The sequence below is a fragment of the Doryrhamphus excisus genome, chromosome 10 (genome assembly GCF_030265055.1).
Source record: "Doryrhamphus excisus isolate RoL2022-K1 chromosome 10, RoL_Dexc_1.0, whole genome shotgun sequence".
In the NCBI taxonomy this organism is placed as follows: domain Eukaryota; kingdom Metazoa; phylum Chordata; class Actinopteri; order Syngnathiformes; family Syngnathidae; genus Doryrhamphus; species Doryrhamphus excisus.
In genome coordinates this window covers 12,027,676-12,055,082 of record NC_080475.1, presented here as the reverse complement: position 1 = coordinate 12,055,082, position 27,407 = coordinate 12,027,676, and the positions used below count along the sequence as shown (strand labels likewise).

General features: G+C 39.4%; 2 protein-coding genes across 9 annotated transcripts; one reads left to right on the top strand and one right to left on the bottom strand.

Annotated features, from left to right (window-relative positions):
- Positions 1–12,450: 12,450 nt before the first annotated feature.
- chdh (choline dehydrogenase) lies at positions 12,451–23,405 on the bottom strand. Of its 2 annotated transcripts, XM_058085461.1 has the most exons (10): positions 22,674–23,405; positions 20,521–20,926; positions 20,220–20,450; positions 19,922–20,088; positions 18,203–18,354; positions 17,996–18,125; positions 17,755–17,889; positions 17,102–17,244; positions 15,533–15,635; positions 12,451–15,465 (listed from the first exon to the last, which is right to left on the bottom strand). In XM_058085461.1, exons 2-10 carry the CDS (start codon positions 20,886–20,888, stop codon positions 15,047–15,049), a joined length of 1,848 nt encoding a protein of 615 aa, XP_057941444.1. In that variant the 5' UTR covers positions 20,889–20,926; positions 22,674–23,405; the 3' UTR covers positions 12,451–15,046. The 2 variants fall into 2 exon arrangements, with proteins under 2 accessions (XP_057941444.1, XP_057941445.1); XM_058085462.1 differs by lacking the exon at positions 22,674–23,405 and having other exon boundaries at positions 20,521–21,087.
- LOC131137465 (uncharacterized) lies at positions 22,779–27,369 on the top strand. Of its 7 annotated transcripts, none has more exons than XM_058085464.1 (9): positions 22,779–22,958; positions 23,058–23,082; positions 24,161–24,274; positions 24,336–24,469; positions 25,401–25,533; positions 25,884–25,961; positions 26,053–26,139; positions 26,210–26,484; positions 26,547–27,369. In XM_058085464.1, the coding sequence occupies exons 1-9, from the start codon at positions 22,896–22,898 to the stop codon at positions 26,949–26,951; spliced, it is 1,314 nt and encodes a 437-aa protein (XP_057941447.1). In that variant the 5' UTR covers positions 22,779–22,895; the 3' UTR covers positions 26,952–27,369. The 7 variants fall into 7 exon arrangements, with proteins under 7 accessions (XP_057941447.1, XP_057941450.1, XP_057941448.1 ...); XM_058085467.1 differs by having other exon boundaries at positions 22,779–22,961; positions 24,366–24,469; positions 25,479–25,533; XM_058085465.1 differs by having other exon boundaries at positions 22,779–22,961; positions 24,366–24,469.
- Positions 27,370–27,407: the final 38 nt, after the last annotated feature.

Genomic DNA, 27,407 nt, shown 5'->3' with positions numbered 1-27,407 from the left:
ATGATTTGTGGTAAAATACTAATAATACAGGTATTTATTTATTAATATTTTAATATCACCTCCCAGAAAGAAATGTTTGGTTTTGACAGTGCTCCCATTACAAAGCCATTAACCATCAAAACAGCTTTGTGCACTCTGATCATTAAGTGTATGCGTGCGTGTGTGGAGGTGTGTGCGCCTATGTATGTGTGTGTATTGATTTTTGCCATTTTGTCCCCTTACGCCGTTTAGCAGAGCACTCATGCACATCCCCCTTGTTAGCGCTTGACTTATCACACTTTTTCAATATTTGTTCGATCTTCCTCATTTGACCTAGTACAGACCTTGTGAGAGGTCCGTGGTCCAATTTCAATGATAAAATAAAAGCATGGATGACTTTTTTGCCTTTTTTTTTTGTTATGGTTGAGATTCAAGTGTTTAACATTTTGTTTACAATATGACAAAAATGAAATACATAGATTATTAAACTACAGTATCAAACTCTATGCTAATGAGCAAAATGTAAAAGTGGAGGTTAGTGGGAAATATGAATAAAAAACATTGAATTTATATATATAAAACATCATTATTTCAAATGGTATTCCTATCAGTGTTATCATAAATGTCATCAACTTAAGGAAGCTCTGCTAATTGAAAAGATTCCGAATTCTGGCGATAAGATCACAATCATTTAATTTGTCATTATTTCTTTTGTCTAAAAATAGAATACTCGACTAACTGAATTAATTCAACAGTGCATTAATTACACTCGGGTTAGTCATCACATAATTATACAAGCTAGCCTATATTTGCTTGACAAATTAAAGGGGACCTATTATGCTCATTGTGGACTCCTATAGAGCAGCTACACACAATAACCAGCACAAAATGCTTTTTAGTTCTTCCAGGATCTGCACCTATTCAGCTGTATTTTTGGGGGGAATTTCATGGTTCTTCCGATTCGGAAATAGAGACTGAACAGTCCGAAGTTTCTGAAGAAAAGAAGTTACTTCAAGATGTCTCTCAATAGACATAGTAGCTTTAGCATTTTAGCGTTCGGTAACGTTTATTGCGGGACTACCAGTGTTTTAAAAATGTTTAAAAAAAGATTGTGGTGGGAAATGGCTATTAGCAACCAAGCTAACTGTATGCACACTCTATAGTGCTACACAGGGAACCGATTTTGCTCCATTACTTACATAAAATAAACACAGTTAGGACACTGATAAATTGTGACTTAATACTTGCTCTTCTGACTCTTCGACACGACGAAGTAATGTTGGAAAGGCCTCAGGCGAAATAGTCCAGTGTCAAATATCGTTGACAGATTAAAATAGAGACTGACAACAGGGCTCACTCCGTTCATGCCATTGTTCTATGGAACAAAGGCACCAAAGTGCTGAAGCCAAACACGTTTCCTGCCTGTTTGGAGGCAGGTGACGAGAAAATAGACATTTAGACAAAACATTCACATACTACTTTATTCATATATTGAACATGGATTCAATTTGAATAGCATTTTTTGCAGAGGTAATCTATTTTTTTATATATAAAATCTGGCCATGTTGAAGTCTCACAAGGTCAGACAATGCCACCCCCCCCCCCCACACACACACAAACACACACAGCACCAGCATGCTCGTGTTCCTGCACCCCAAAACCAGATTCTATTTAACAGCACGCCACGTTTACACTTGACCTTCTCTTCTGACCTCAGGCAGCCCACTCTAGTATTATATTTCTACAGGCTCAGCAGACCTGAATCACTATTGATTATTGTGTGTAAAATACAGACAATGACAATTAAGGCAAAATATGGAAAGGCAGCAATTACCGTCTAACAAGGTGAGGTAGTTCATTGATTTCAACACATACTTAATTGATTTTAGCTTGTTTGAATAAAATGCAATTAAAAAGCATTTGGTAGCACAGTGTAATTTAATGTTGTTTGGTCTAGAGACAGTGGCACTGAAGAAAAGACAGGAAGCAGAACTGGAGGTAGCAGAGATGAGGATGCTGAGGTTCTCATTGGGAGTGACCATGATGGATAGGATCAGGAAGGAGTACATCAGAGGGACATTACATGTTAGCGACCAGACTGAGATGGTTGGGACATATCCAGAGTCACAGTACATGTTGGAGTACAGAGATGAGGTTGCTGAGGTTCTCACTGGGAGTGACCATGATGGATAGGATCAGGAAGGAGTACATCAGAGGGACATTACATGTTAGCGGCCAGACTGAGATGGTTGGGACATGTCCAGAGTCACAATACATGTTGGAGTACAGAGATGAAGTTGCTGAGGTTCTCACTGGGAGTGACCATGATGGATAGGATCAGGAAGGAGTACATCAGAGGGACATTACATGTTAGAGGCCAGACTGAGATGGTTGGGACATGTCCAGAGTCACAGTACATGTTGGAGTACAGGGATGAGGTTGCTGAGGTTCTCACTGGGAGTGACCATGATGGATAGGATCAGGAAGGAGTACACCAAAGAGACATTACATGTTAGAGGCCAGACTGAGATGGTTGGGACATGTCCAGAGTCACAGTACATGTTGGAGTACAGAGATGAGGTTGCTGAGGTTCTCACTGGGAGTGACCATGATGGATAGGATCAGGAAGGAGTACATCAGAGGGTCATTACATGTTAGCGGCCAGACTGAGATGGTTGGGACATGTCCAGAGTCACAGTACATGTTTGATTACAGAGATGAAGTTGCTGAGGTTCTCACTGGGAGTGACCAGGATGGATAGGATCAGGAAGGAGTACATCAGAGGGACATTACATGTTAGAGGCCAGACCGACATGGTTGGGACATGTCCAGAGTCACAGTACATGTTGGAGTACAGAGATGAGGTTGCTGAGGTTCTCACTGGGAGTGACCATGATGGATAGGATCAGGAAGGAGTACATCAGAGGGACATTACATGTTAGCGACCAGACTGAGATGGTTGGGACATATCCAGAGTCACAGTACATGTTGGAGTACAGAGATGAGGTTGCTGAGGTTCTCACTGGGAGTGACCATGATGGATAGGATCAGGAATGAGTACATCATAGAGACAGTACATGTTAGAGGCCAGACTGAGATGGTTGGGACATGTCCAGAGTCACAGTACATGTTGGAGTACAGGGATGAGGTTGCTGAGGTTCTCACTGGGAGTGACCATGATGGATAGGATCAGGAAGGAGTACATCAGAGGGACATTACATGTTAGAGGCCAGACTGAGATGGTTGGGACATATCCAGAGTCACAGTACATGTTGGAGTACAGAGATAAGGTTGCTGAGGTTCTCACTGGGAGTGACCAGGATGGATAGGATCAGGAAGGAGTACATCATAGAGACATTACATGTTAGCGGCCAGACTGAGATGGTTGGGACATGTCCAGAGTCACAGTACATGTTGGAGTACAGAGATGAGGTTGCTGAGGTTCTCACTGGGAGTGACCATGATGGATAGGATCAGGAAGGAGTACATCAGAGGGACATTACATGTTAGCGGCCAGACTGAGATGGTTGGGACATATCCAGATTCACAGTACATGTTGGAGTACAGAGATGAGGTTGCTGAGGTTTTCACTGGGAGTGACCAGGATGGATAGGATCAGGAAGGAGTACATCAGAGGGACATTACATGTTAGCGGCCAGACTGAGATGGTTGGGACATGTCCAGAGTCACAGTACATGTTTGAGTACAGAGATGAGGTTGCTGAGGTTCTCACTGGGAGTGACCAGGATGGATATGATCAGGAATGAGTACATCATAGAGACATTACATGTTAAAGGCCAGACTGAGATGGTTGGGACATGTCCAGAGTCACAGTACATGTTGGAGTACAGAGATGAGGATGCTGAGGTTCTCACTGGGAGTGACCAGGATGGATATGATCAGGAAGGAGTACATCAGAGGGACATTACATGTTAGAGGCCAGACCGACATGGTTGGGACATATCCAGAGTCACAGTACATGTTGGAGTACAGAGGTGAGGTTGCTGAGGTTCTCACTGGGAGTGACCATGATGGATAGGATCAGGAAGGAGTACATCATAGAGACATTACATGTTAGCGGCCAGACTGAGATGGTTGGGACATGTCCAGATTCACAGTACATGTTGGAGTACAGAGATGAGGATGCTGAGGTTCTCATTGGGAGTGACCATGATGGATAGGATCAGGAAGGAGTACATCAGAGGGACATTACATGTTAGCGGCCAGACTGAGATGGTTGGGACATGTCCAGAGTCACAGTACATGTTGGAGTACAGAGATGAGGATGCTGAGGTTCTCATTGGGAGTGACCATGATGGATAGGATCAGGAAGGAGTACATCAGAGGGACATTACATGTTAGCGGCCAGACTGAGATGGTTGGGACATGTCCAGAGTCACAGTACATGTTTGATTACAGAGATGAAGTTGCTGAGGTTCTCACTGGGAGTGACCAGGATGGATAGGATCAGGAATGAGTACATCATAGAGACATTACATGTTAAAGGCCAAACTGAGATGGTTGGGACATGTCCAGAGTCACAGTACATGTTGGAGTACAGAGATGAGGTTTCTGAGGTTCTCACTGGGAGTGACCAGGATGGATAGGATCAGGAAGGAGTACATCAGAGGGACATTACATGTTAGCGGCCAGACTGAGATGGTTGGGACATGTCCAGAGTCACAGTACATGTTGGAGTACAGAGATGAGGTTGCTGAGGTTCTCACTGGGAGTGACCATGATGGATAGGATCAGGAAGGAGTACATCAGAGGGACATTACATGTTAGCGGCCAGACTGAGATGGTTGGGACATGTCCAGAGTCACAGTACATGTTTGAGTACAGAGATGAGGTTGCTGAGGTTCTCACTGGGAGTGACCAGGATGGATAGGATCAGGAAGAAGTACATCAGAGGGTCATTACATGTTAGCGGCCAGACTGAGATGGTTGGGACATGTCCAGAGTCACAGTACATGTTTGATTACAGAGATGAAGTTGCTGAGGTTCTCACTGGGAGTGACCATGATGGATAGGATCAGGAAGGAGTACATCATAGAGACATTACATGTTAGCGGCCAGACTGAGATGGTTGGGACATGTCCAGAGTCACAGTACATGTTGGAGTACAGAGATGAGGTTGCTGAGATTCTCACTGGGAGTGACCAGGATGGATAGGATCAGGAAGGAATACATCAGAGGGACATTACATGTTAGAGGCCAGACTGAGATGGCTGGGACGTTTATATAATTAATAAAATGGAGAATTCATAGGAAAGCTTTTACACAATATCAGTTTTTTTTTAAGGTATAATATAATAAAAAAATGTATTAACACATTTCCCTTACATAATATTTCAATAAAAATATACCTGCCCACTCCATTTCATACACACATATACATAAAGAACATCCTTCCCATCCCCGACTCGGCTATTCATGCATCATCACTGCAAGGCAGGAAAAAAAATTGAGGGCGGGCAAAAACATGGAGTTATATGCAGAAATTCCAAAATAATATTGTGTATATAACTACTTTTGTAGCAATCATATTCTTTCTCAGCCATGTCATTGTATTCCAAAATAGGACGGCTATCTCATCTTGTCTTCTGAGACAACCTGAACAGTCCAATTGTAATCGATTCCATACGCTGTTGGTCATTCCAGACTGCTGTATTTACTTTTGTATGTTTTTCTGTAAGATATTGTCAGCGCAGTGTGGCAGGGGTGTAATTGGAATTTCCACAGAAATGTATCATAAATATGTATAGTAGCGGTCATTATTTTTGGAAAGCAACAAGCGCCTTGACAGCGTCCTTGCATATTACTTTTCCCCCATAACCGACTAGGCTATGCAAGCATCAAAATTTTGTATCTTAGTGTTTTTTGTACATGTACATTGGCTGCACGGTGGTCGAGTGGTTAGTGCGCAGGCCTCACAGCTAGGAAACCTGAGTTCAATTCCAGCCTCTGCCATCTCTGTGTGGAGTTTGTATGCGTGGGTTTTCTCCAAAAACATGCTAGGTTAATTGGCGACTCCAAATTGTCCATAGGTATGAATGTGAGTGTGAATGGTTGTTTGTCTATATGTGCCCTGTGATTGGCTGGCCACCAGTCCAGGGTGTACCCCGCCTCTTGTCTGAAGACAGCTGGGATAGGCTCCAGCACCCCCACGACCTTTGTGAGGAAAAGTGGTAGAAAATGAATAATAATAATAATAAAAGTAATGACTCCGGTTTCCTCCCACATTCCAAAAACATGCTAGGTTAATTAGCGACTCCAAATTGTCCATAGGTATGAATTTGAGTGTGAATGGTTGTTTGTCTATATGTGCCCTGTGATTGGCTGGCCACCAGTCCAGGGTGTACCCCGCCTCTCGCCCAAAGACAGCTGGGATAGGCTCCAGCACCCATCACGACCCTCGTGAGGATAAGCGGTATAAAATAAAATAAAATAAAATAAAATAAAATAAAATAAAATAAAATAAAATAAAATAAAATAAAATAAAATAAAATAAAATAAAATAAAATAAAATAAAATAAAATAAAATAAAATAAAATAAAATAAAATAAAATAAGCCAATGGCAGGCTAGTTGGCTAGTTTGTTTATAAACAAACATTCACACACACATTCATCCATGCACGCACAGGGCCAACATGATAACCACTCGTCCACCGTGCTGCCCTCTCTCGCAAGATATTTCCCCCCCCAAAAAATTTTTGCCAAAATAAAATTGTCACAATTTTAGAAAGTAATACTGTTACCTCTACCCCCTGCGACCCTTGTGAGGAAAAGCGGTAGAAAATGAATGAATGATAATAATTAAAAACATTAACATGTTTATTATTTTGCATTGGCCTGATTGAGATTGACGACCCAGCCATCTGTTCCAAACATTTTTAAGCTAACCCTAACCTAGCTAACCTTAGCCAGCAGCCTTCTTGTGTATTCCCGAGTTAAACATCTTGTCAAGGTGGACGCCTAATCAATTGATCAATCACACCGCCTTAATCACATAATCCAGGCCTTGATAAATAGTGATTGGCGGGGCTAGGGTTTTTCCTAATGGGGCTGACGTCATCCGCAGGCATGCTTAGCAAACAGAGACTCACACACGAATTGTCGGGTCTGACTCTGGAATGGAATGGACGCCCTCAGAGACGTGAGGCTCATGAATGAGTTAAAACACGGTGCACGGATCCGTCCCAGGGTCCACCCCTTGGGATCCCATTATATCAACACTGGCTGTATTGTGCCACCTGGAAGTACTGTCAAAGTCCTTCCAGGTCCCGAGTGGAGCTCTCAGGATAGAACATTGTCTTACTTCCACTGGTCACAATGGCTCTTTGTTGGAGTTGGGCTCTGATTTCCTGTTGGTCGTTGCAGTGTATGACCATATAATCCCATCTGACCTAAGAAAAAGAAGCTAATTGGCTGCCACCTCATGTCCACAATATCGACCTTTGCTTGGCTGCAGTGGGGGTGGGGGGGCAGGTGGTCTTTGAAACAGGTATAGAGGACTTTAGGTCGGCGTAAAATTCGATTTTCAGTCTATTAATAACTTGCTCGGCAGTCGGAAGTTCAACACAAGTCAACTTTACAACAGAAAGAAAAATAACAAAAATAAAAAAATACAACAAAAGACAGAAAGAAAGGAAATCACATGACATCACATGTGCAGTAAGAGTTCGATTTTCCGTCCTCATCCTCACCCTAAGCGGTAGTGTGAGTACATTATTTTCTTTCCTTCATTGGTACACGTTTGAAAATTTCTGAATAATACCCTTTAAGTGTTAAGTTGCTGTGTGATGAGTTTAGTGTTCTGACTAGGACTGTTATATTAAGTAATGACCTCCTGCAATTTCCAACGGGTTTTCCAAGCCCACTAGGGAACGGTTCCTGTGTGAAAAAAGCCTAAATATTTGTTCTTGTATTTACTTTTTTAAGCCCTTTAAGGCCACTTTGTGATTAAGGGATTTATAAATTAACTTGACTTTTGAAAATTGATTTTTAGACTTTTAGTTTGCTTGATATGTTCACTTCATATGGATCCATTAATATATACAAATACATATAATCCTGTCCTGTCATTTATATTTCTTTTCATCAAATACAGTAAAAATGCGTATTTCAGTTACTAGTTACTAATAGTGATGAATCATCCCATTCATCTTTTTTCTATGCCACTTATCCTCAATAGAGTCGTGGGTATGTTGAAGTCTAGTGATTAATCATGGTTAATTAATGTAAACAAAAACTGTGATTAATCTGATTACAATTTTATCTAAACTTAATATTATATATGATTAGATTTTAAATATTTTTGAAATTTGATATAAGGCTGCACGGTGGACAAGTGGTTAGCGCAGGTCTCACAGGTAGGAAACCCAAGTTCAATTCCACCCTCAGCCATCTCTGTGTGGGTTTTCTCCGGGTACTCCGGTTTCCTCCCACATTCCAAAAACATGCTAGGTTAATTAGCGACTCCAAATTGTCCATAGGTATGAATGTGAGTGTGAATGGTTGTTTGTCTATATGTGCCCTGTGATTGGCTGGCCACCAGTCCAGGGTGTACCCCGCCTCTTGCCCGAAGACAGCTGGGATAGGCTCCAGCACCCCACGCGACCCTCGTGAGAAAAAAGCGGTAGAAAATGAATGAATTAATTAGATTTGATATAAGGCTGCACAGTAGAGAAGTGGTTAGCACGCAGGCCTCACAGGTAGGAAACCCGAGTTCAATTCCACTCTCGGCCATCTCTGTGTGGGTTTTCTCCGGGTACTCCGGTTTCCTCCCACATTCCAAAAACATGCTAGGTTAATTGGCGACTCCAAATTGTCCGTAGGTATGAATGTGAGTGTGAATGGTTGTTTGTCTATATGTGCCCTGTGATTGGCTGGTGACAGCTGGGATAGGCTCCAGCGTGAGGAAAAGCTGTAGAAAATGAATGAATTAATTTTAACTTTTTGACTTAGTTTAACTGTTGTGAAAAAAACAACATGGTAGAAATAATTTTAAAGTCAATTCTGCTTTGCTGTGAGATAAGAAAGAACAGTGCGAAAGAAATAAAATGATATAAGATATGATCATGATCATTAAAACATAATTAAAAGCCAAAAATGAGTTCATGCCATTTTGCGTCTGACTGGAAAGAAATAAAGAAGAAAAAGAACGGAGCCATGAAAAAAAGCAGGGTTCACCTTTTTGTGTTCTCTGTGGATGGACAGATTCTGCCACTTCTGCCAGCTTCTCTTCCAGCTGCTCCACTCTGCTTGCGTCCCCTTTTTTGGCCCCAACAAATGGATTAACAGGAGGAGGTAGGAGGTGCTGGTTCCTTGCGGCACTCTCCCCGATGAGTTGGCTGCAGACACGCCGTCTCACCTTGAATGCCTGCACCTTATTTACACGTCTCACAGCACCTCTGGATTTAATAGAATCCAAATTCCACATGAGCATATTAATTAATCAGTTGATTACTTGATTGTTAAATTGAGATCAATTGAGTGGGATTGCTTGATGGTAATTAATCATGTATTGAAGCGATTGAGGGGGATGCACGGCGGACGAGTGGTTAGCGTGTAGACCTCACAGCTTGGAGACCAGGGTTGATTAATTAAATACATTAATGTATACATTAATTAAAAAAATAATATACTGTACAATATAGAAATATTTAAAATAAAATAAAATAAAATATTTTACATAAAACAAAACAAAGCTAAGCTAAGCTAAGCTAAAATAAAATAAAATAAAATAAAATAAAATAAAATAAAATAAAATAAAATAAAATAAAATAAAATAAAATAAAATAAAATAAAATAAAATAAAATATTTTACATAAAACAAAACAAAGGTAAGGTAAGGTAAGGTAAGCTAAAATAAAATAAAATAAAATAAAATAAAATAAAATAAAATAAAATAAAATAAAATAAAATAAAATAAAATAAAATAAAATAAAATAAAATAAAATAAAATAAAATAAAATAAAATAAAATAAAATAAAATAAAATAAAATAAAATAAAATAAAATAAAACGGCATGGCGGTCACGTAGTTAGCGCGTAGACCTCACAGCTTGGAGACCAGTGTTCAATTCCACCCTCGGCCATCTTGCTTGGCCATCAGGGTTGATTAATTAAATACATTTATGTATAAATTAATTAAAAATAATATACCGTACAATATACAAATATTTAAAATAAAATAAAATAAAATATTTTACATAAAACAAAACAAAGCTAAAATAAAATAAAATAAAATAAAATAGAGCGGCACAGCGTACAAGTGGTTAGCGCGCAGACCTCACAGCTAGGAGACCACGGTTAAATTCCACCCTCGGCCATCTTTGTTTGGAGTTTGCATGTTCTCCCCGTGCATGCGTGGGTTTTCTCCGGGTACTCCGGTTTCCTCCCACATTCCAAAAAAATTGCCGACATAGGTATGAATGTGAGTGTGAATGGTTGTTTGCCTATATGTGCCCTGTGATTGGCTGGTTTGCCAGTTTTGCTGAGTTTTGGAATTGGAATTTTCATTATACTGCATGTTTTTGCTTTTTCTTTGGCTTTCATAACCCATTTTTCTGTGTTTTCTGTCCAAATATTTTATAATGAGTGTTTCATTGCAGTGGATTTAATGTCCAGGAGCCATATGGATGACTCGGTACGAGCTTTAGTGTTTCTTTACCGCTTATATTTCCATAGCAGCACCGCCACCACCACGTCTCCGCTCAACTAATTTTCCCCCAGACTAACAAAACAAAAGTGGTTTACGATCTCCATCTGTATGCTTGTTCAATATGTGGCGATGCTGCTGTCATAAATCCCGCTTCAATTTAAGAGGAAAGTAGATGATAAAGCCGCCTACTGTTTTTAGGCGTGATTGATATGTCACCGCCGCAGCGACGTGGTCGTGCATATCAATGGGCACCGGCTGCTTTTTTTTTTGCGTCTTAGAACCCTGACCCTGTCATGTTTTCAGTTTTAAATTGATAGCTCACGCCGACTGGTAACATCAAGGTGGAAACATCCTCCCAAAGGAAAGGATGTAATTCACTCTCGTTGCATACACCGACTACTAACTTAGTATTACGGCCATGTTGAATTGGAATAGTACTTCAGAGGAAGCGAATTGGTGATACTTCCTGTCATGACTTTGACCTTGACATTTAATTCCAGCAGCTGGTGGTCTTGGAAAGAAATGTTGCTTACCTTCAGACAGGCTTCATAATCAATTTTTGTATTTGCATGACGGACAAGTTATGTTAGCGTTTAGCTTCTTCTTTGTTTCCTGTTTGACAAAGTGACAAAGTGTGTAGGCTTACAAATAAATGATGTCACTATCTTCAAGTTCAAGCGTGGGGCTCTGCCTCGGCGAGCCAGAATAGGTGTCAGTGTGCAAAAAGAACCTGAAACCAAATTAAATTCAGCCATTCAACATTCCCTCCAACTGTGACATGTCCAAAAAAAGTCATTTTGTGGGAATAAAATATGACATTCTGTATCTTGGTTGACTGGTGAATATGTCCAGAAATATTATAGCAGTGTTATTTCCAAACAGGAAGTTGAGGTTTTCCGTCCATCCATTTATTTTCTATACCGCTTATCCTCACAAGGGTCACAGGCATGCTGGAGTCTATCCCAGCTGTCTTTGTACACACTAGACTGGTGGCCAGCCAATCACAGGGCACATATAGACAAACAACCATTCACACTCACATTCATACCTATATGAATGTACCTATATGGATAATTTGGCGTCGCTAATTAACCTAGCATGTTTTTGGAATGTGGGAGGAAACCGGAGTAATTATTATTATTTTTATTTTATTTTATTTTATTTTATTTTATTTTATTTTATTTTATTTTATTTTATTTTATTTTATTTTATTTTATTTTATTTTATTTTATTTTATTTTATTTTATTTTATTTTATTTTATTTTATTTTATTCATTTTCTACCGCTTTTCCTCACAAAGGTCGTGGGGGGTGCTGGAGCCTATCCCAGCTGTCTTCGGACAAGGGGCAGGGGTACACCCTGGACTGGTGGCCAGCCAATCACAGGGCACATATAGGCAAACAACCATTCACACTCACATTCATACCTATGGACAATTTGGAGTCGCCAGTTTACCTAGCATGTTTTTGGAATGTGGGAGGAAACCGGAATACCCGGAGAAAACCCACGCATGAACATGCAAACTCCACACAGAGATGCCCAAACAGGGAATTGAACATTGGTTTCCTAGCTGTGTGGCCTAACCACTCGACCACCGTGCAGCTACAGTTGAGTTTTTCCACAATAATGAAAGCAACAACCTTGCTGAAATAACGCATTTATTTAACGATACAGATATTTGATATCAAACATAGGGCTAAGATTCCTCATAGCGTAGTGCAAAGCTAATTATTATGAAAAACACATAATTTTATTACAAATTACATATATTCATCTTTTGCAGTACATTTAAGGTGCAATTACTTGAATTCATGCTCAAAAGTAAAATGAAAACAACAGTAATGGTTGTTATGCTCAACGTTACAGCCTTCACCATTATATGCTACTATGTAAAAACACTTGTGGTATTTATATATATTGTATATATATTATATATAATTATTTATTCATTTGTGCACATTGGAACCTCTAAAATCATACACTCCGGAATTGGTAGAGAGTTTCTTTGCTGTAATAATATGTCCCAAAAGTCAAACAAACATATCAACATATCATTCTTGCTACATTTAATTAAGCACTATAATAGAAGTTTATATATATATATATATATATATATATATATATAGTGAACATGTTGCTAAAAGACTCTATTTTTGTAGATCAGGTGCAGGTGCCAATGGGTTATGGCCAGTGCATTTAGTAATTTTCATGAGCAGCGCAATCCGGCGCACCCACGCCTCGTCCCTCCCACCGGCACAAGTGGCAAAGAGGGACGAGAGAAGGCGTGAAAGGGTTTAACACAGCCGAGTGTAATCTTAACCAATCAAATGAACGCATCTCATTGCCTTTAAATGCATCAGGCCCACTGGACTGTGTATCACAGTTACATTAAACACGTCAGCAGGCTAATCCAGCATCTTGTTTGTGATCCACCAGCATTCCTGCTCTACATGGCACAAATAGGCGAATCTTTGATGGTATATACAGTATCTTGATCAAAGTGACTCATATCGAATACGTTCATATTGATAATGCTGTACAAAATGTAGCATGTAGCATTTCTATACAACATTTATTTGTAATAGTTACTCTGCTACTAAGAATGTGTGCAGCAGAACTGCACTTTTAAGGTGAGAAAAATGCTGTTAATTTAAAGTTTTAATTAAAAAAATGCAAGGTAATTTCCGTTTTATATTAACAGAATCGAACCATGAATTTTGTGTATTGTTGCACCCCTATTAAGAATATGTGAAATGTTACTTAAAACAGTTACTGAAGGATTTACAATGCTTAGAGTTTGACACTGGAATGGATAAATTCACTTTACCTTATGTCTTATGGGTAGAATAAGTTTAGCTTGAAATGACAAAACAGCAAATAAGTGTAAATAAACCAAAAACAAAAAAGCACCACATCTGCACAGCATCTGTTTTGCTAGAAATAATTACGGAAGAATGCAAAAGGGGATTAATGCCCAAAACACAAATGTTTCTTGTTAGGATGGAAGTCGAAAGAACGAAGAAAAAGTCATGCAATCAAATCTGGGGGAAAAAAACACAAGGCTGATCATATTCAAATAATTTGAGTGAATCAAAGTAGTTCAGGAAATTATATAATCATCATGTAGGACTGACAGCGCTAACGGAGCTACAACAGGACCCCCCCCAACCCGTGTTCTATTTTGGAACAGGAAGGAAGACCTCGCTGATAAGTGATCTCATCAGATCGAGCAAAGAAACATGCTGAAATATCAATTTACTGTATTTGACGACACGATGGTGGGAAAATATCAAACGGATGTTGTTTGATGAATTGATAACATTCAATGCTAACAAAAATGCTATCAAAGAAAAGCTAATGTTTTTGTATTTTGATACCTTGACATTAACTTGACTTGTATCGTAGTTAAAAATATTACTTAAAGGTCCTCTATAATGCAAAAATATTGTCATGAATAATGAATACTCATGAACTAATACATGTATGTCTACTACTTCAGCTACAGCTTAGCAAAAAAAAAACAAGGCTTCTCTACACATCTTAAAATAAAGCCAAAAACAGTCAGTCAGTCAGATGCGTGGTATTGATCTTTTTGTTTGTTATTTGCTAATAGGCTCACCTAGCATGATGTTTCTGTTAAAAGGTGAATGTCATTTCTGTAGCTTACAAAGCTATGCTAATGTTGCTAACTTTTCTGACCTATAAATGTAGTTAGAATGTTGTATTCTCGTGTTAAACCATGCCAACTTTTCCGATAATGAGTTTTGCGCATTTTGAAGTGGGAACTGAAAGACATTCGAGATGGTTAAAAACACTCGGTTTCAAAAGGCATGGTAAAATTGGCCCTTTGTGATGTCACAGAGGGAGGACTTCCTTATATGGTTTATTGTTAGGAAGTACTTTGTGGCATAGTGGGCATGCCCGGAGGCGGGCCGTTGGTGGAATAAATTGAACTGTTTTGGCATGAAGCACAAATCAAAAGAAATACAGCTGGAATAGGTGCAGATTCTGGAAAATCAAATTTTTCTGTGCGGGTTATTGTGTGTAGCTGCTCTATAGGAGACCACAACTCAATAGGATCATAGGTGCCTATTAAAGCAGACACACACAACTTTAAAAAGCATGTTTAACCTGTCTAAGTTCCAGCATTAAGGCTAAATTTTAGACAACAAAGTCAGTTTACGGTTATCTGTGTGAAAGGCACAAGTGGCTCTCTTGTTCAGACTCTCGACTATTTTGCAAAATCGCAAAAAAAGGTCTTAAAAGCATCAAAATTAAAAAATGTTGAGATCTCCAAACACATAAAATTTGAACACGGTCCGACAAAAACTGGGACCCGTGTTCTGTGCAAAAGGAGAATGATTTTAAAGTCATGAAATATAAACCAGCGTTCGGGATTTATCTCTGCGTGTTGAGTGTTGGCGGCTGATAAACAGGAACCTGCGTATCGACAAGCGGCGGCCGACCTCTAATGACGTCCGCCGCCTTCTCAGCGATCATGATGGTGGGAGCGTTTAGGTTTCCGCTGACGATGCTCGGCATGATGGACGCGTCAACCACACGCAGACGCTCCAAACCGAGCACACGCGTATCCGAGTCGACTACTGCCATGGGGTCGGATGGTGCGCCCATTTTGCACGTGCAGGATGGGTGGTACGCGCTATCAGCCTTGGACCGTACAAAGCTGTCGATGTCGGCGTCGGACTGGACACCAGATCCGGGCTGGACTTCGGTGCCGCGAAATGAGTCGAAGGCCTTCTGGGCAAAAATCTCTCGGGAGAGTTTGACGCATTGTCTGAACTCCCAAACGTCAATGTCTGCCGGGAATAAAGCATGAGACTCAAACCGGGGGATTTAGGATGTTGTTAAGAGATGAGAACTTACCAGTCGATAGATAGTTGGGCTGCAGAATGGGATGGTCCGTTGGGTTGGTGCTCCTCAGCTTCATCCAGCCAATACTGGTGCTTCTCATTGGTCCAACATGAACCTGCGATCAGTGGGGTACGGTTACAAACCGCCGGGGTCTCTTAACAGATATGGCTGACTACCTCATGATGTATTTGAACTGAACTGTACAAGACTGTAGGATTGTGACACAAATTTATGTCAGTTTTTGGTTTTATTTCATTTGAACATGCATCAGATTACAATTGAATGCATCCCATAATCAGTTCACAGTTCCACATGTCCAAAAGGAGTAGGAAGAAGCAAAGCTTAATAAATCCTACCCCTCCATCTGGTACTTTTACAATCAGTAACTGTTACATTTGTTCACTTCCTGCTTTCCTAATATAGTTTAAGTTGGGGTTTTGTGGTTTGTTTTTTAAATTTTTAAATTTTTAAATTTTTAAATTTTTAAATTTTTAAATTTTTAAATTTTTAAATTTTTAAATTTTTAAATTTTTAAATTTTTAAATTTTTAAATTTTTTTAATTTTTAATTTTTAATTTTTTTAATTTTTTAATTTTTTAATTTTTTAATTTTTTAATTTTTTAATTTTTTAATTTTTTAATTTTTTAATACTATTTTTTTATTTTATTTTTATTTGTATTGCGGTTTCCTCCCACAAAAACATGCTAAGTTAATTGGTAATGGTAATGGTTTTATTTCATTTGAACATGCATCAGATTACAATTGAATGCATCACATAATCAGTTCACAGTTCCACATGTCCAAAAGGAGTAGGAAGAAGCAAAGCTTATTAAATCCTACCCCTCCATCTGGTACTTTTACAATCAGTAACTGTTACATTTGTTCACTTCCTGCTTTCCTAATATTGTTTCATTTTTTTTGTATTTTTGTCATGTAACTAATATAGTTTAAGTTGTTATTTTTATTAATTTTTTTTATTTATTTAAAAAATATATATAATTAATTTTTTTATTTTTATTTAAAAAATATATATATTTTTGTCACGTACCGAGGTACAAGGTGATATGTTTGTTTTGAACTCTTCCCCAATTAGACTCATAGTGGTAACAAAGCTAACTTCCTCCACTGCACTTTAGCACTGTACCAGAGTAAAAATAACCTCATCCAGGTCATAAAAAATTCCTTTTAGCAATAAAACTACCTAACGGTTTCTATTAGTATCATTCCGAAGCAGAAGAAACTAATTAGATTCAGTTGTGTCACCATGTGACCTAACGACTTTCTGACTAATGATGCCACAAAGACGCTTCCTAGGAACATTCCGCTTGCAGAGCAACCCCTGAATGACACGTGACGTGACTGTGAGTGTTAGGTGTGTTATCTGAACAATCATCCACCCACACGTGCACACACACACTTCCCTTTACAACATCATCAATTTGCAGATGTGGGAAAAAAAATCGGTATTTTGCAAGTCCAAGTCAAGTCAAATTTGAAGTAATTTAAATTTTGACTCAAGTCTGATTTGAGTACAAGTTCCTTGACTGGACCATTGGGATCTAGTCCACAAATAAAACTCACCTGATATGCTTCTATCTTGGAGGCTACGCGTCCGTGGTCAATGACTTGCGAGGGCAGGAAATGAAACTGAATGTCGGGATGGGCGACACCCGGCCGACTGCGGATGAAGCCCCCACTCTCCAGGTGAGCCGTTGCGCCGTAACCTTGGAGATGAGGAAAAACACAGAAATGAGCTGGAAGATCTGGAAAGCTTTCTGTGCTGGTTATTGTGTTTAGCTGCTCTATAGGAGTCCACAACTCAAGGGTGGGAAGCAGGAAATAGGTGCAGATTCTGGGAGATCTGGAAAGCTTTATATGCTGGTTATTGTGTTTAGCTGCTCTATAGGAGTCCACAACTCAATGTTGGGAAGCATGAAATAGGTGCAGATTCTGTAAGATCTGGAAAGCTTTCTGTGCTGGTTATTGTGTTTAGCTGCTCTATGGGAGTCCACAACTCAATGGTGGGAAGCAGAAAATAGGTGCAGATTCTGGAAGATCTGGAAAGCTTTCTGTGCTGGTTATTGTGTTTAGCTGTTCTATAGGAGTCCACAACTCAATACAAAGGGCCAAAAATTAGCATAATAGTTTCTTTAATATTTAATTCATATAACAATAAATGAGCAAAATGTTAACTGTAATTGTTGCGTTTAATGTCTGCGTGTTCGTGTGGTTACCGGTAAACAGGGAAAGCCACTCCAGGCCTATTTTGACCATATGAAAAGGTTTCTGGGCTTTGTAGAGTGTGATGGGTTGAGTGCACTGTTGCTGGACATACAGCTCCAAATGATCCTGCAGGTTGCTGCCAACACCTGAAATATTAATTTTAACATTTTTAACCCATTTTTAAAAACACATTTTAACATTTATTTTACTCCAACTGACTTATTATTTTTCTCTATATTAAGCAAAAAGCACCAGGTAAGTGTTGGACCACAGGGATGCCATGTTGCTTGAGGTCATCTGCGTTTCCCACTCCAGACAACATGAGAAGCTGCGGCGAGTTGATGGCGCCGCCGCTCAAGATGACCTCTTTATCGGCAAACACCTGCAGAACATTTGGGAGTTTGTGTATGGCACCAAAATCAGTGACGTTTTTTTTTTTTTTTTTTTTGCAGCTTTTACCCGTTTTAACTCTCCTTTCTGAATATATTCCACACCAACAGCTCGTCGGCCATCAAACAGGATCTTTGTGGTTAAGCAGCGCACCTCCGTCTTCAGGTTGGCTCGACCCAGGACGGGTCTCAGGTAGGCACTGGCTGTGCTCCATCGCTTCCCTGGAAAATGATTTAGCATGAATGTTAGAACCCTGAGACCTCCTCATCTCCATAAATGCCCCAATGGAAACCAGTTAAAATGCAGTTTTTGAGTCCATATTTATCTCATATAAACATGTTTATTTTTTGTGCACCACATGGCGCTAATTTTTCCCCATGCAAAGCATGCAGAAAAAAAATCTCACCTTTTTCTGTTCTCTTCAAGGGTGCAGTAGAAAGGTAGGAAAACAATTGTATTTAGTATTTTTACAGCAGTTTTTGGGAAGCTGACATTTTGTTTTAAATGTGACAGTGTCGGAAAAATAACAATGAAATTCTATGTTGCTGCCAATCATTGACCCATTATTACAAGATGTATTCTGGGACACTCCAAACATTTAAAAAAATCGGCTTTGTAATGCGTGGTTACTAAAAAAACACACAGAAAACAAGTTTTTACATGATGTCTTTGAATGCAACTCCTTAATAACACTGTCAAATGTTCTTCTACTATTAATGAGACTAGTGTTAGAAAAACTTATTTTTAGACTTGCGTGCTATCTTTTAGCTAGCTTGACATATTCACTTCATATGGTGCTGTTAATTAATTAATGTAACTGTGATTAATCAGATTAACGTCATTTGACAGCCCTAGTAATTTTATATATCATTATATTTTGAATTTTTTAAAATTTTGAATTTGATGTAGTTATATGTTTTAAGGCTGCACGGCGGTCGTGTGGTTAGCGTGCAGACCTCACAGCTATGAGACCCAAGTTCAATTCCACCCTCGGCCGTGCATGCGTGGGTTTTCTCCGGGTACTCCGGTTTCCTCCCACATTCCAAAAAACTAATTCGGCTTTGTAATGTGTGCATACTATAAAACACACAGAAAATTTTTTTTACATGATGTCTTTGAATGCAACCCCTTATTACTCATAATAACACTGTCAAATGTTCTTCTACTATTAACGAGACTAGTGTTAGAAAAATTGATTTTTAGACTTGTGTGCTATCTTTTAGCTTGCTTGACATATTAATTTCATATGCAGCTGTTAATTAATTAATGTAAAAACTGTGATTAATCAGATTAACATCATTTGATAGCCCTAATAATTTTATATATCATTATATTTGAATATTTTTGAAATTTTGAATTTGATATAGTTATATGTTTTAAGGCTGCACAGCGGTCGTGTGGTTAGCGTGCAGACCTCACAGCTAGGAGACCGAGGTTCAATTCCACCCTCGGCTATCTCTGTGTGGAGTTTGCATGTTCTCCCCGTGCATGCGTGGGTTTTCTCCGGGTACTCCGGTTTCCTCCCACATTCCAAAAAAACATGCTAGGTTAATTAGCGACTCCAAATTGTCCATAGGTATGAATGTGAGTGTGAATGGTTGTTTGTCTATATGTGCCCTGTGATTGGCTGGCCACCAGTCCAGGGTGTACCCCTGCGTGGGATAGGTTCCAGCACCCCCCGCGACCCTCATGATGATAAGCGGATAGAAAATGAATGAAAATATGAATATTGTGTATATTTTTAAGGCAGCTTTGAATGACATTTTTTTGTCATCAGACATTTTTTACCTTTAAAGATGGTCATGTCCATCCATCCCAGGCCTTCTTGTTGGTATCCGTTCATGTCATCGGTGAAGGGGTACCCCGCCTGTTGTCCCGCTTCAATAAAAGCCTTGTGAAGAGGATGGTTGGTCTTCCCTCGGGATACGTGTAGCGGACCGCTACCTCCGCGGTACCTGCAGGGGTATCATTTTGTCATTTAATCGGAACCCACTCAGTAGCTCTCTGAGGAAGAATACTATTCTTCACAATATTTACAAGGAAAAAGAAGTTGAGAACATTCCGAGAAGCCTCTTTAGTCACGTACCTGTCTTCCCCCATCTCATGGCATTGAGCCTTCCTGAAGTAAGGCAGGCAATGGTCGTAATCCCAACCCTGTGCCCCCTCCCTCTGCCAGCGATTGTAGTCCTCAGCATGGCCACGGATGTACACCATAGCGTTGAGCGACGACGACCCGCCCCAGACGCGCCCCCTCGGCCAGTACATGACCCGGTTTCCCATGTGGGCTTGAGGCAAAGTGTGGTAGTACCAGTTGTATCTGTTGGGAGCGTAGCAGAACACCATTTAGCTATTCGGTGGCGAGATGAACCAACGTGTGTTTGTCGTACCTGTCGTGACAAAGATTGTAGGTCAACGCCGCTGGCATGTGGATCTTCCATGACAAGCGTACACTCCCCAGCAACATGTCTTTCGGCCCCGCCTCAAGCAGCAAAACAGACTCATCGGCGTCCTCTGTGAGGCGGTTGGCCAGGACGCATCCCGCTGACCCCGCCCCCACAATGATGTAACTGTACGATTTGTGTTTGGTTGCAGGTGATGCTGGACTCTGACGAGGAGCTGTGGTGCTGAGACATCGATGGTGGTTGGAGGCGGAAGCGGGAACGCCGGTACTCGAGACAAGCAGGCGATAAGGCAAATGGGTTGTTCTGCAAAATTGTCTGGTTCCAGTTAGGCCCAACATGGCCAAAGACGACATTCTGGTTCTGAGTGGACCGCTCAGCTGCAAGTGGGAACCTGAGAAAACATCATTGGACAGTAGGAACGACCTCGGAGTTAGTTCTAGTAGACAAAAAATAAATCAGTGGCTTTTCCTTTGTGGAAGGATGTCAGCGACAAGCACCTTCCAATGGTGCTCCCATTCTGTGTGGAAGTGGTAAGTTTATGACTTTTGGTTCTTCTTCCCCGGTACGTTTTAAACATATTCTGAAGCTTAGAGTAAATGAATTGGAGGCTAACTAACATGTCTACAGGGATCTAATAAAGGTATTAAAGGTTGCACGGTGGTCGAGTGGTTAGCGCGCAGAACTCACAGCTAGGATACCCGAGTTCAATCCCACCTTTGGCCATCTCTGTGTGGAGTTTGCATGTTCTCCCCGTGCATGCGTGGGTTTTCTCCGGGTACTCCGGTTTCCTCCCACATTCCAAAAACATGCTAGGTTAATTGGCGACTCCAAATTGTCCATAAGGCTGCACGGTGGTCAAGTGGCTAGCGCGCAGACCTCACAGCTAGGAGACCCGGGTTCAATTCCACACTCGGCCATCTCTGTGTGGAGTTTGCATGTTCTCCCCGTGCATGCGTGGGTTTTTTCCGGGTATCCCGGTTTCCTCCCACATTCCAAAAACATGCTAGGTTAATTGACGACTCCAAATTGTCCATAGGTATGAATGTGAGTGTGAATGGTTGTTTGTCTATATGTGCCCTGTGATTGGCTGGCTGGCCACCAGTCCAGAGTGTACCCCGCCTCTCGCCCCCAAAGACAGCTGGGATAGGCTTCAGCACCCCCGCGACCCTTGTGAGGTCTGTGTGCTAACCACTCGACTGCCGTGCAGCCGAGTCATGTTTATGCTTTTTAAAATATATTTTATGTTACTATTCTACTTTTGTTTTTTTTTTTGTTTTTTTTGTTTATTATTATGACAAGTCTATCTCACCTGCCGCCCCTGACCGCACGTGCATGACGATTTGTTACAATTCAACGACATTATGACTCTTTATTTCTGTGTTCCAATGCTGCCATATCTCATATATAATCTCATCCCGTTGTTACATTATTACCATTCCCACGGCTATCTGACCTTCTTTTAGCCATCGGTGGTCACTCATTGATTTCATAGGCTATGAATGTTTAACTAAACCTCGTTTTTTCCAAAGTGCTGACCAAAGTACCGATATACATATAAAACTATATAAAATGACTGCTTTACTATATAAAAGCAGCTAAAACACAGAATACACCAAGAAAGATATAAATGAATACAACAAGGTTGACTTAATAATGAATATAAGTAAAGTCATATACTACGTGCATTATGTGGGTCAGGAAATCTACACCAGCAGGCTTCAATTTCAGACTAATTTCAGCCTGCATTCTGAAATATCAAGTTACTGTCTTTAAACTGCCCAAAAATAAAAAAAGAAAGTTATATAATTGTGTGTTTTGGAGCCAGTTTGGCATTTTTTTGCAAGTGTTTTTTTGCATGTGCAAAGCAATTTCTCAACAATGTCTTATCAGTGTCCAGTGTCCTAAGTCTCACTCATGACTCACAAAGACTTAAGTAAACTTTTAGTGCAAAGCACAAGCAATTCTTTTGATTTTAAATATGCATTATTTTTCATTTTGCAGAAACTTGCAGCATAGAGAGAGGCATCCATTAATTACATATTTCCTTCATGGTGTAAAAACAAAACACAAAAGGCGTGTGACTGACAGTGCATGGCAACAAGATGGTAATTAATGATAAAAGAATAAATGCAGCTTACCGTTTGACGAGGCGAGAGTCCAGACTGGTTGTTAAGGCTGGAAGTGGGCGGAGTCTCTGTCGGAACTGTCAATGACAGCGTGCGGTTTTTTTTGTTTTTTTTTTTTTATCTTTGTGTGGGTTGTTTTTTTTTTTATTTCCACCTCAAGATGATTTCTTTCCTACATAAAAGCTAACACCGAATCTATTAATTCATTTCTGTCCACACGGCTGAGTCATCATCATGTTGAGAGGACACCTTTTTGCCAGCTTTTATCTGGCTTTAGCCCTGGTGACGTCACAAGAGGTTGTAAGTTACTTTGATGGTTTATCGAGTGACGACTGCTCTATTTTAAACATGCTTAACTAATCATTTTCATATTCATATTATGCCGGTTCTCTACAGACAATGGATTGTCGTGAATATGATGGTAGGTTGACTTCAGTTTCGTTTTTCGTGTGTTTGTGTGTGTGTGAACTACGTTAAATCAAGTACTGTATCATACATTTACAATGTACTCAAAACACACACTGATTTTTGGCACATAGGCCCCGAAATAGGGCAAAACACATTAAAAAAATCTGTACACACAATTCACATAAACACACACACATACTGATAATGGGTACGCTATTCTTAAAAAGCCGTGTACAGACACGCAAATAAACACGCACACACACATATATAATATTCACACGGACCAACATTTAAACTTTGAAACTGTTTAAACTTATGTTATTCAGTGTGTGTATATGTGTGGGGAAAATGAATTCGGTGCGTCCGGAAGCTCAGTTCAGTGTAACCGGAAAACACCTGAAATGACTTGTGAGTTTCAGAATAAACTACACTCGTGCTAAACATGCTAGGTGGTTCGTTCTTATGGATTGTAAACGTATGCAAAATAAGTAATAATGAGTCCTTGTCTCTCATTATGAAGTTTTTATATCAAAGCCTATAAAAATGTATAAAATTGAATACATTGTTTTGAAGCGGCAAAATCGGAATAGTTATAATAGTTACTCGCTATAGTGGTGTGTTCCTGTAAACGCACAATTTCCGGTTACAACAAAGTTAGCTTCCGGGCGCCGAATTTATTTTTACACACATACGCATATACACTACTCCTGGGAAGGACACTTCCTTATTGTCACGAGACAGCCGTGAGATGCATTCGTGGACACTCTGAAAATCACATAATATCGCATTATTATGTGCTATATCCATCTAGGGATGTATTTTCTATGTCGCTTATCCTCACTAGGGTCTTGGGGCGAGAGGCGGGGTACACCCTGGACTGGTGGCCAGCCAATCACAGGGCACATATAGACAAACAACCATTCCCACTCACATTCATACCTATGGACAATTTGTAGTAGCCAATTAACCTAGCATGTTTTTGGAACGTAAACCAGACTACTATGTGCTAACATTAAGTAGTGTAACACTTGCTGCGGTACAATATGATGGATTTAAGTATGTATGATCTATGTAATTGTCTTTTCTTACAGAATTTCCCCCCACCAGTCATCTCAGCCCATCTCTGCTGGCAGATTTAAAGGTTGAGTTGGTGAAAGTGTCCCAAAAAGACATGATGAATGTAAGCTGGGCTATCAACATTGACGGTAACCATCATTAAGTTAATAACATAAAATGATGCTTGTACTACTTGTACTATTTGGTCAGCATGTTTGTGTGTTTTGTTTTTTTTTGTAGCCAGCATTGAATACCTGATTGGGACACGATTAATGGGGGAAACTGATCTTCTCTGTGAATATACTCCACCTTTGGCCGAGGCTGACATCACCGGGTCACATCAGGTATTATTAGTACTAGAGTTATGTATTAGCAATTCTTATGTAATAAGAGCGACTTTCTTGCAGACAAAGTCCGATAGTTCAAACTGTCAGTGCAACACAAAATGCTTCTAGACACAACACAACAATTATGAAATGATTTTTTTAAAATAATTAGCTGCAGCTGAGTGAAAAAAGTGGAATAGTTGAATATTAATGCAAATGTTCTAGGCATTTAAAAATTATATAACAAAAGTAGTCCATTCGTTTTGTTTGTTACATTGAAAAATAATAAAAGTTTTTTTTTGTAGTAAGTGAATAATTACTTACAAAATATATGAGTAATATATATAAAATACAAAATTATTTGGATTTAATACAAATTAAATAAAACATAAAAAAATATTTTTTTCAGGTAGTCCACTTAGTCTATTCCATTTAAAAAGAATGAAAATCTCTTTTTCTCATAAATTAATAATTTTAATAATAACAGTAATGTATGTACTAGTATAATAAATATAAAATAATGTTATTTTTATTTGATATAAATATACATATATCTCACATGGGTAGTCCATGTAGTTTGTTATATTTGAAAATAATTATGTTTTTGGTATTAATTAATTTTTTTAAATTATTTTTTCATTCATATTACATAGAATCAATAAAACAAAATAAATATAAATAAAATATATATTATTATAAATATATTATAATAAATGTATAATATATACAAAAAATAAAAAGCAATGTAATAAAATTTAAAACGCATGTAAAATTCTGCTTTTAATGTTCAATAAAATCAATAATATAGTTTAAAAAAATCTTAATTCTATTTGTTTCTTTTGTTTTTTTTCCTGATTACGGAGTCGCCACAGCGGATCTTTTTCATTATTCCATTCAATTCATTGTGATTGTCTGTTGTTTCACTTCAAATGTCTCTCATTCCGTGTAGAAATGGTTTCATTACTTGGTGAAAGCAAACTATGGCTCCAACTTAATCCAAGCAGCCAATCTCCCTTTGCCGCCGCAGGGCAGCGGCCCCGCTTACATGTTCAAGACGTTGTTCATACCTCGCCCCATACACGGCAAGTACACTTTTTTGTTCTCCTTTTGCTGACCTCCTTGTAAAAAAAAAAAAATAAAATCACATTCTAAGATGGTGTGAACAGACGATTAATCTAACTAGGGTTACTCAAGACAATACCTATCTGGCTAAAGTCTAATAAATAAAGGGCGACGTATCAATGCAATGGTATTGCTATGGTGCAATAACAGCCCTTGTCATTAATATTATCATGTCTGGGTGAATGTGTCAACAGGTTCACCGCGTCAGGTCATCAATTCAATAAAAACTAGCTTGCAGTTTCACCAATAGTCCAATAGAAATTAGTATCTTTTTAATACAGTATCTTTTTAATGTTTTGGGTTTTTGCAGGTCTTGCACCAAAGCCTACTTTTCACCCCAAAAGTGAAGAAACGCTAACTGACGTCACCACAGAGAGCCCCCATTCAGGTAAAACACACAATTGCTTCAGTTATGCATACGTCTGATTAATGTATTACTAATTAAATAGTTACGATAACGATTTTGTTTATTGATTCAGAGACGACACACATCTCCAGCAACATATTGGTGACCGTTTATTTAGGACTCACTGCTGGCATGATCCTCACTTCTGGATGCATTTTGTGTAAGTGAATCACCTCTATACATGCATCAATAAAAAAATATTAATTATGTGAATTTCCTTTTCCAATCAGCTAAAAGATGTGGAAGACACTTGTTTTTTTCGTTGGGGTTTAAAAGGTTGCCTACATCGTCTGGAGTTCCCGTCTCTGTCCTCGTGGTGTACCCTCCTGAGAGCACAGCCTTCCAGAAAGCCGTCATGGTACTGGCAGAGTTTCTGCAGAAGCATGCTAGCTGCAGCGTAGCGATCGACGTATGGCAGCAGGGAAGAATTGCACAAGTCGGTCCCATGCGTTGGCTCGTTGAAGAAGTCAAAGCTGCACAGCATGTCCTCATCATCTGTCCACCGGTAAGAAGACGTCAAATGAACCGAGGAGTCGATTCGGACTTGACACTTTCCTTTTTTTACAGCCAAGCTACCCTGCTCGCTCCAACCTCGCCGCCACGGGACCTTCAGCACCAGCTGCAGCTCACGACCTTTACCCTCTCACCCTCAACATGGTGGCGAGTCACGCTAAGAACGCTAATGAGCTTGCTAAGTTTTGGGTGTTACAGCTAGGCAAGCACAAGGACAAGAGTTACCCGGCTCCGGAACTCAGCGCCTGCAAACGTTTTTATTTATTGAAGGATTTAAACAAACTCTGCAGGAGTCTGCACACTCCGAGGCAAGATGGGAAGATGAGGGCAGATCTTGTCTTTGGGCCTGACAGTGGAAAGAGTACGGTGAAGTTAAGAGATGCTGTAGGAAAACTAAGTAGGGATTGTGTTGTGGCTTCCAGCGAGGCTCAACCACTGACTACTGTCATCACTGTTTGATATATATGAATGTTTGAATATGTGGTTTATTAATATGAAGATGTTACCCGAGTTATGATATATCAAAATAGGACTTGTACATGTTACTGACTAGATGCCGATCAAGTTACTTTGACGACAAAGACAAAGGGAAAATAACCCAGGGGATCCCACTTGTCATGAAAAATACATAAACAAACAGTAACAAATATTAATAGTTGTCCATTGAACTGTAGAAGTATTTATTATTATACACCATAACTTTCTACAAGCTGTATAATGTCTTTAATGTACGTGTGATGTCATTATTGCAATTCGAACTATAAAATATATAAAAATGTGACATTTATATGTACATTATTGTACTGTATTTACTTATTATTTCAAATGCAAGGCACTTGCAGTACCGCTTTATCCTGAAGGGGTCAGTGTGTGCTATATTTCGCAAAAATGCAGCCATTAAAGCAGCGAATTACA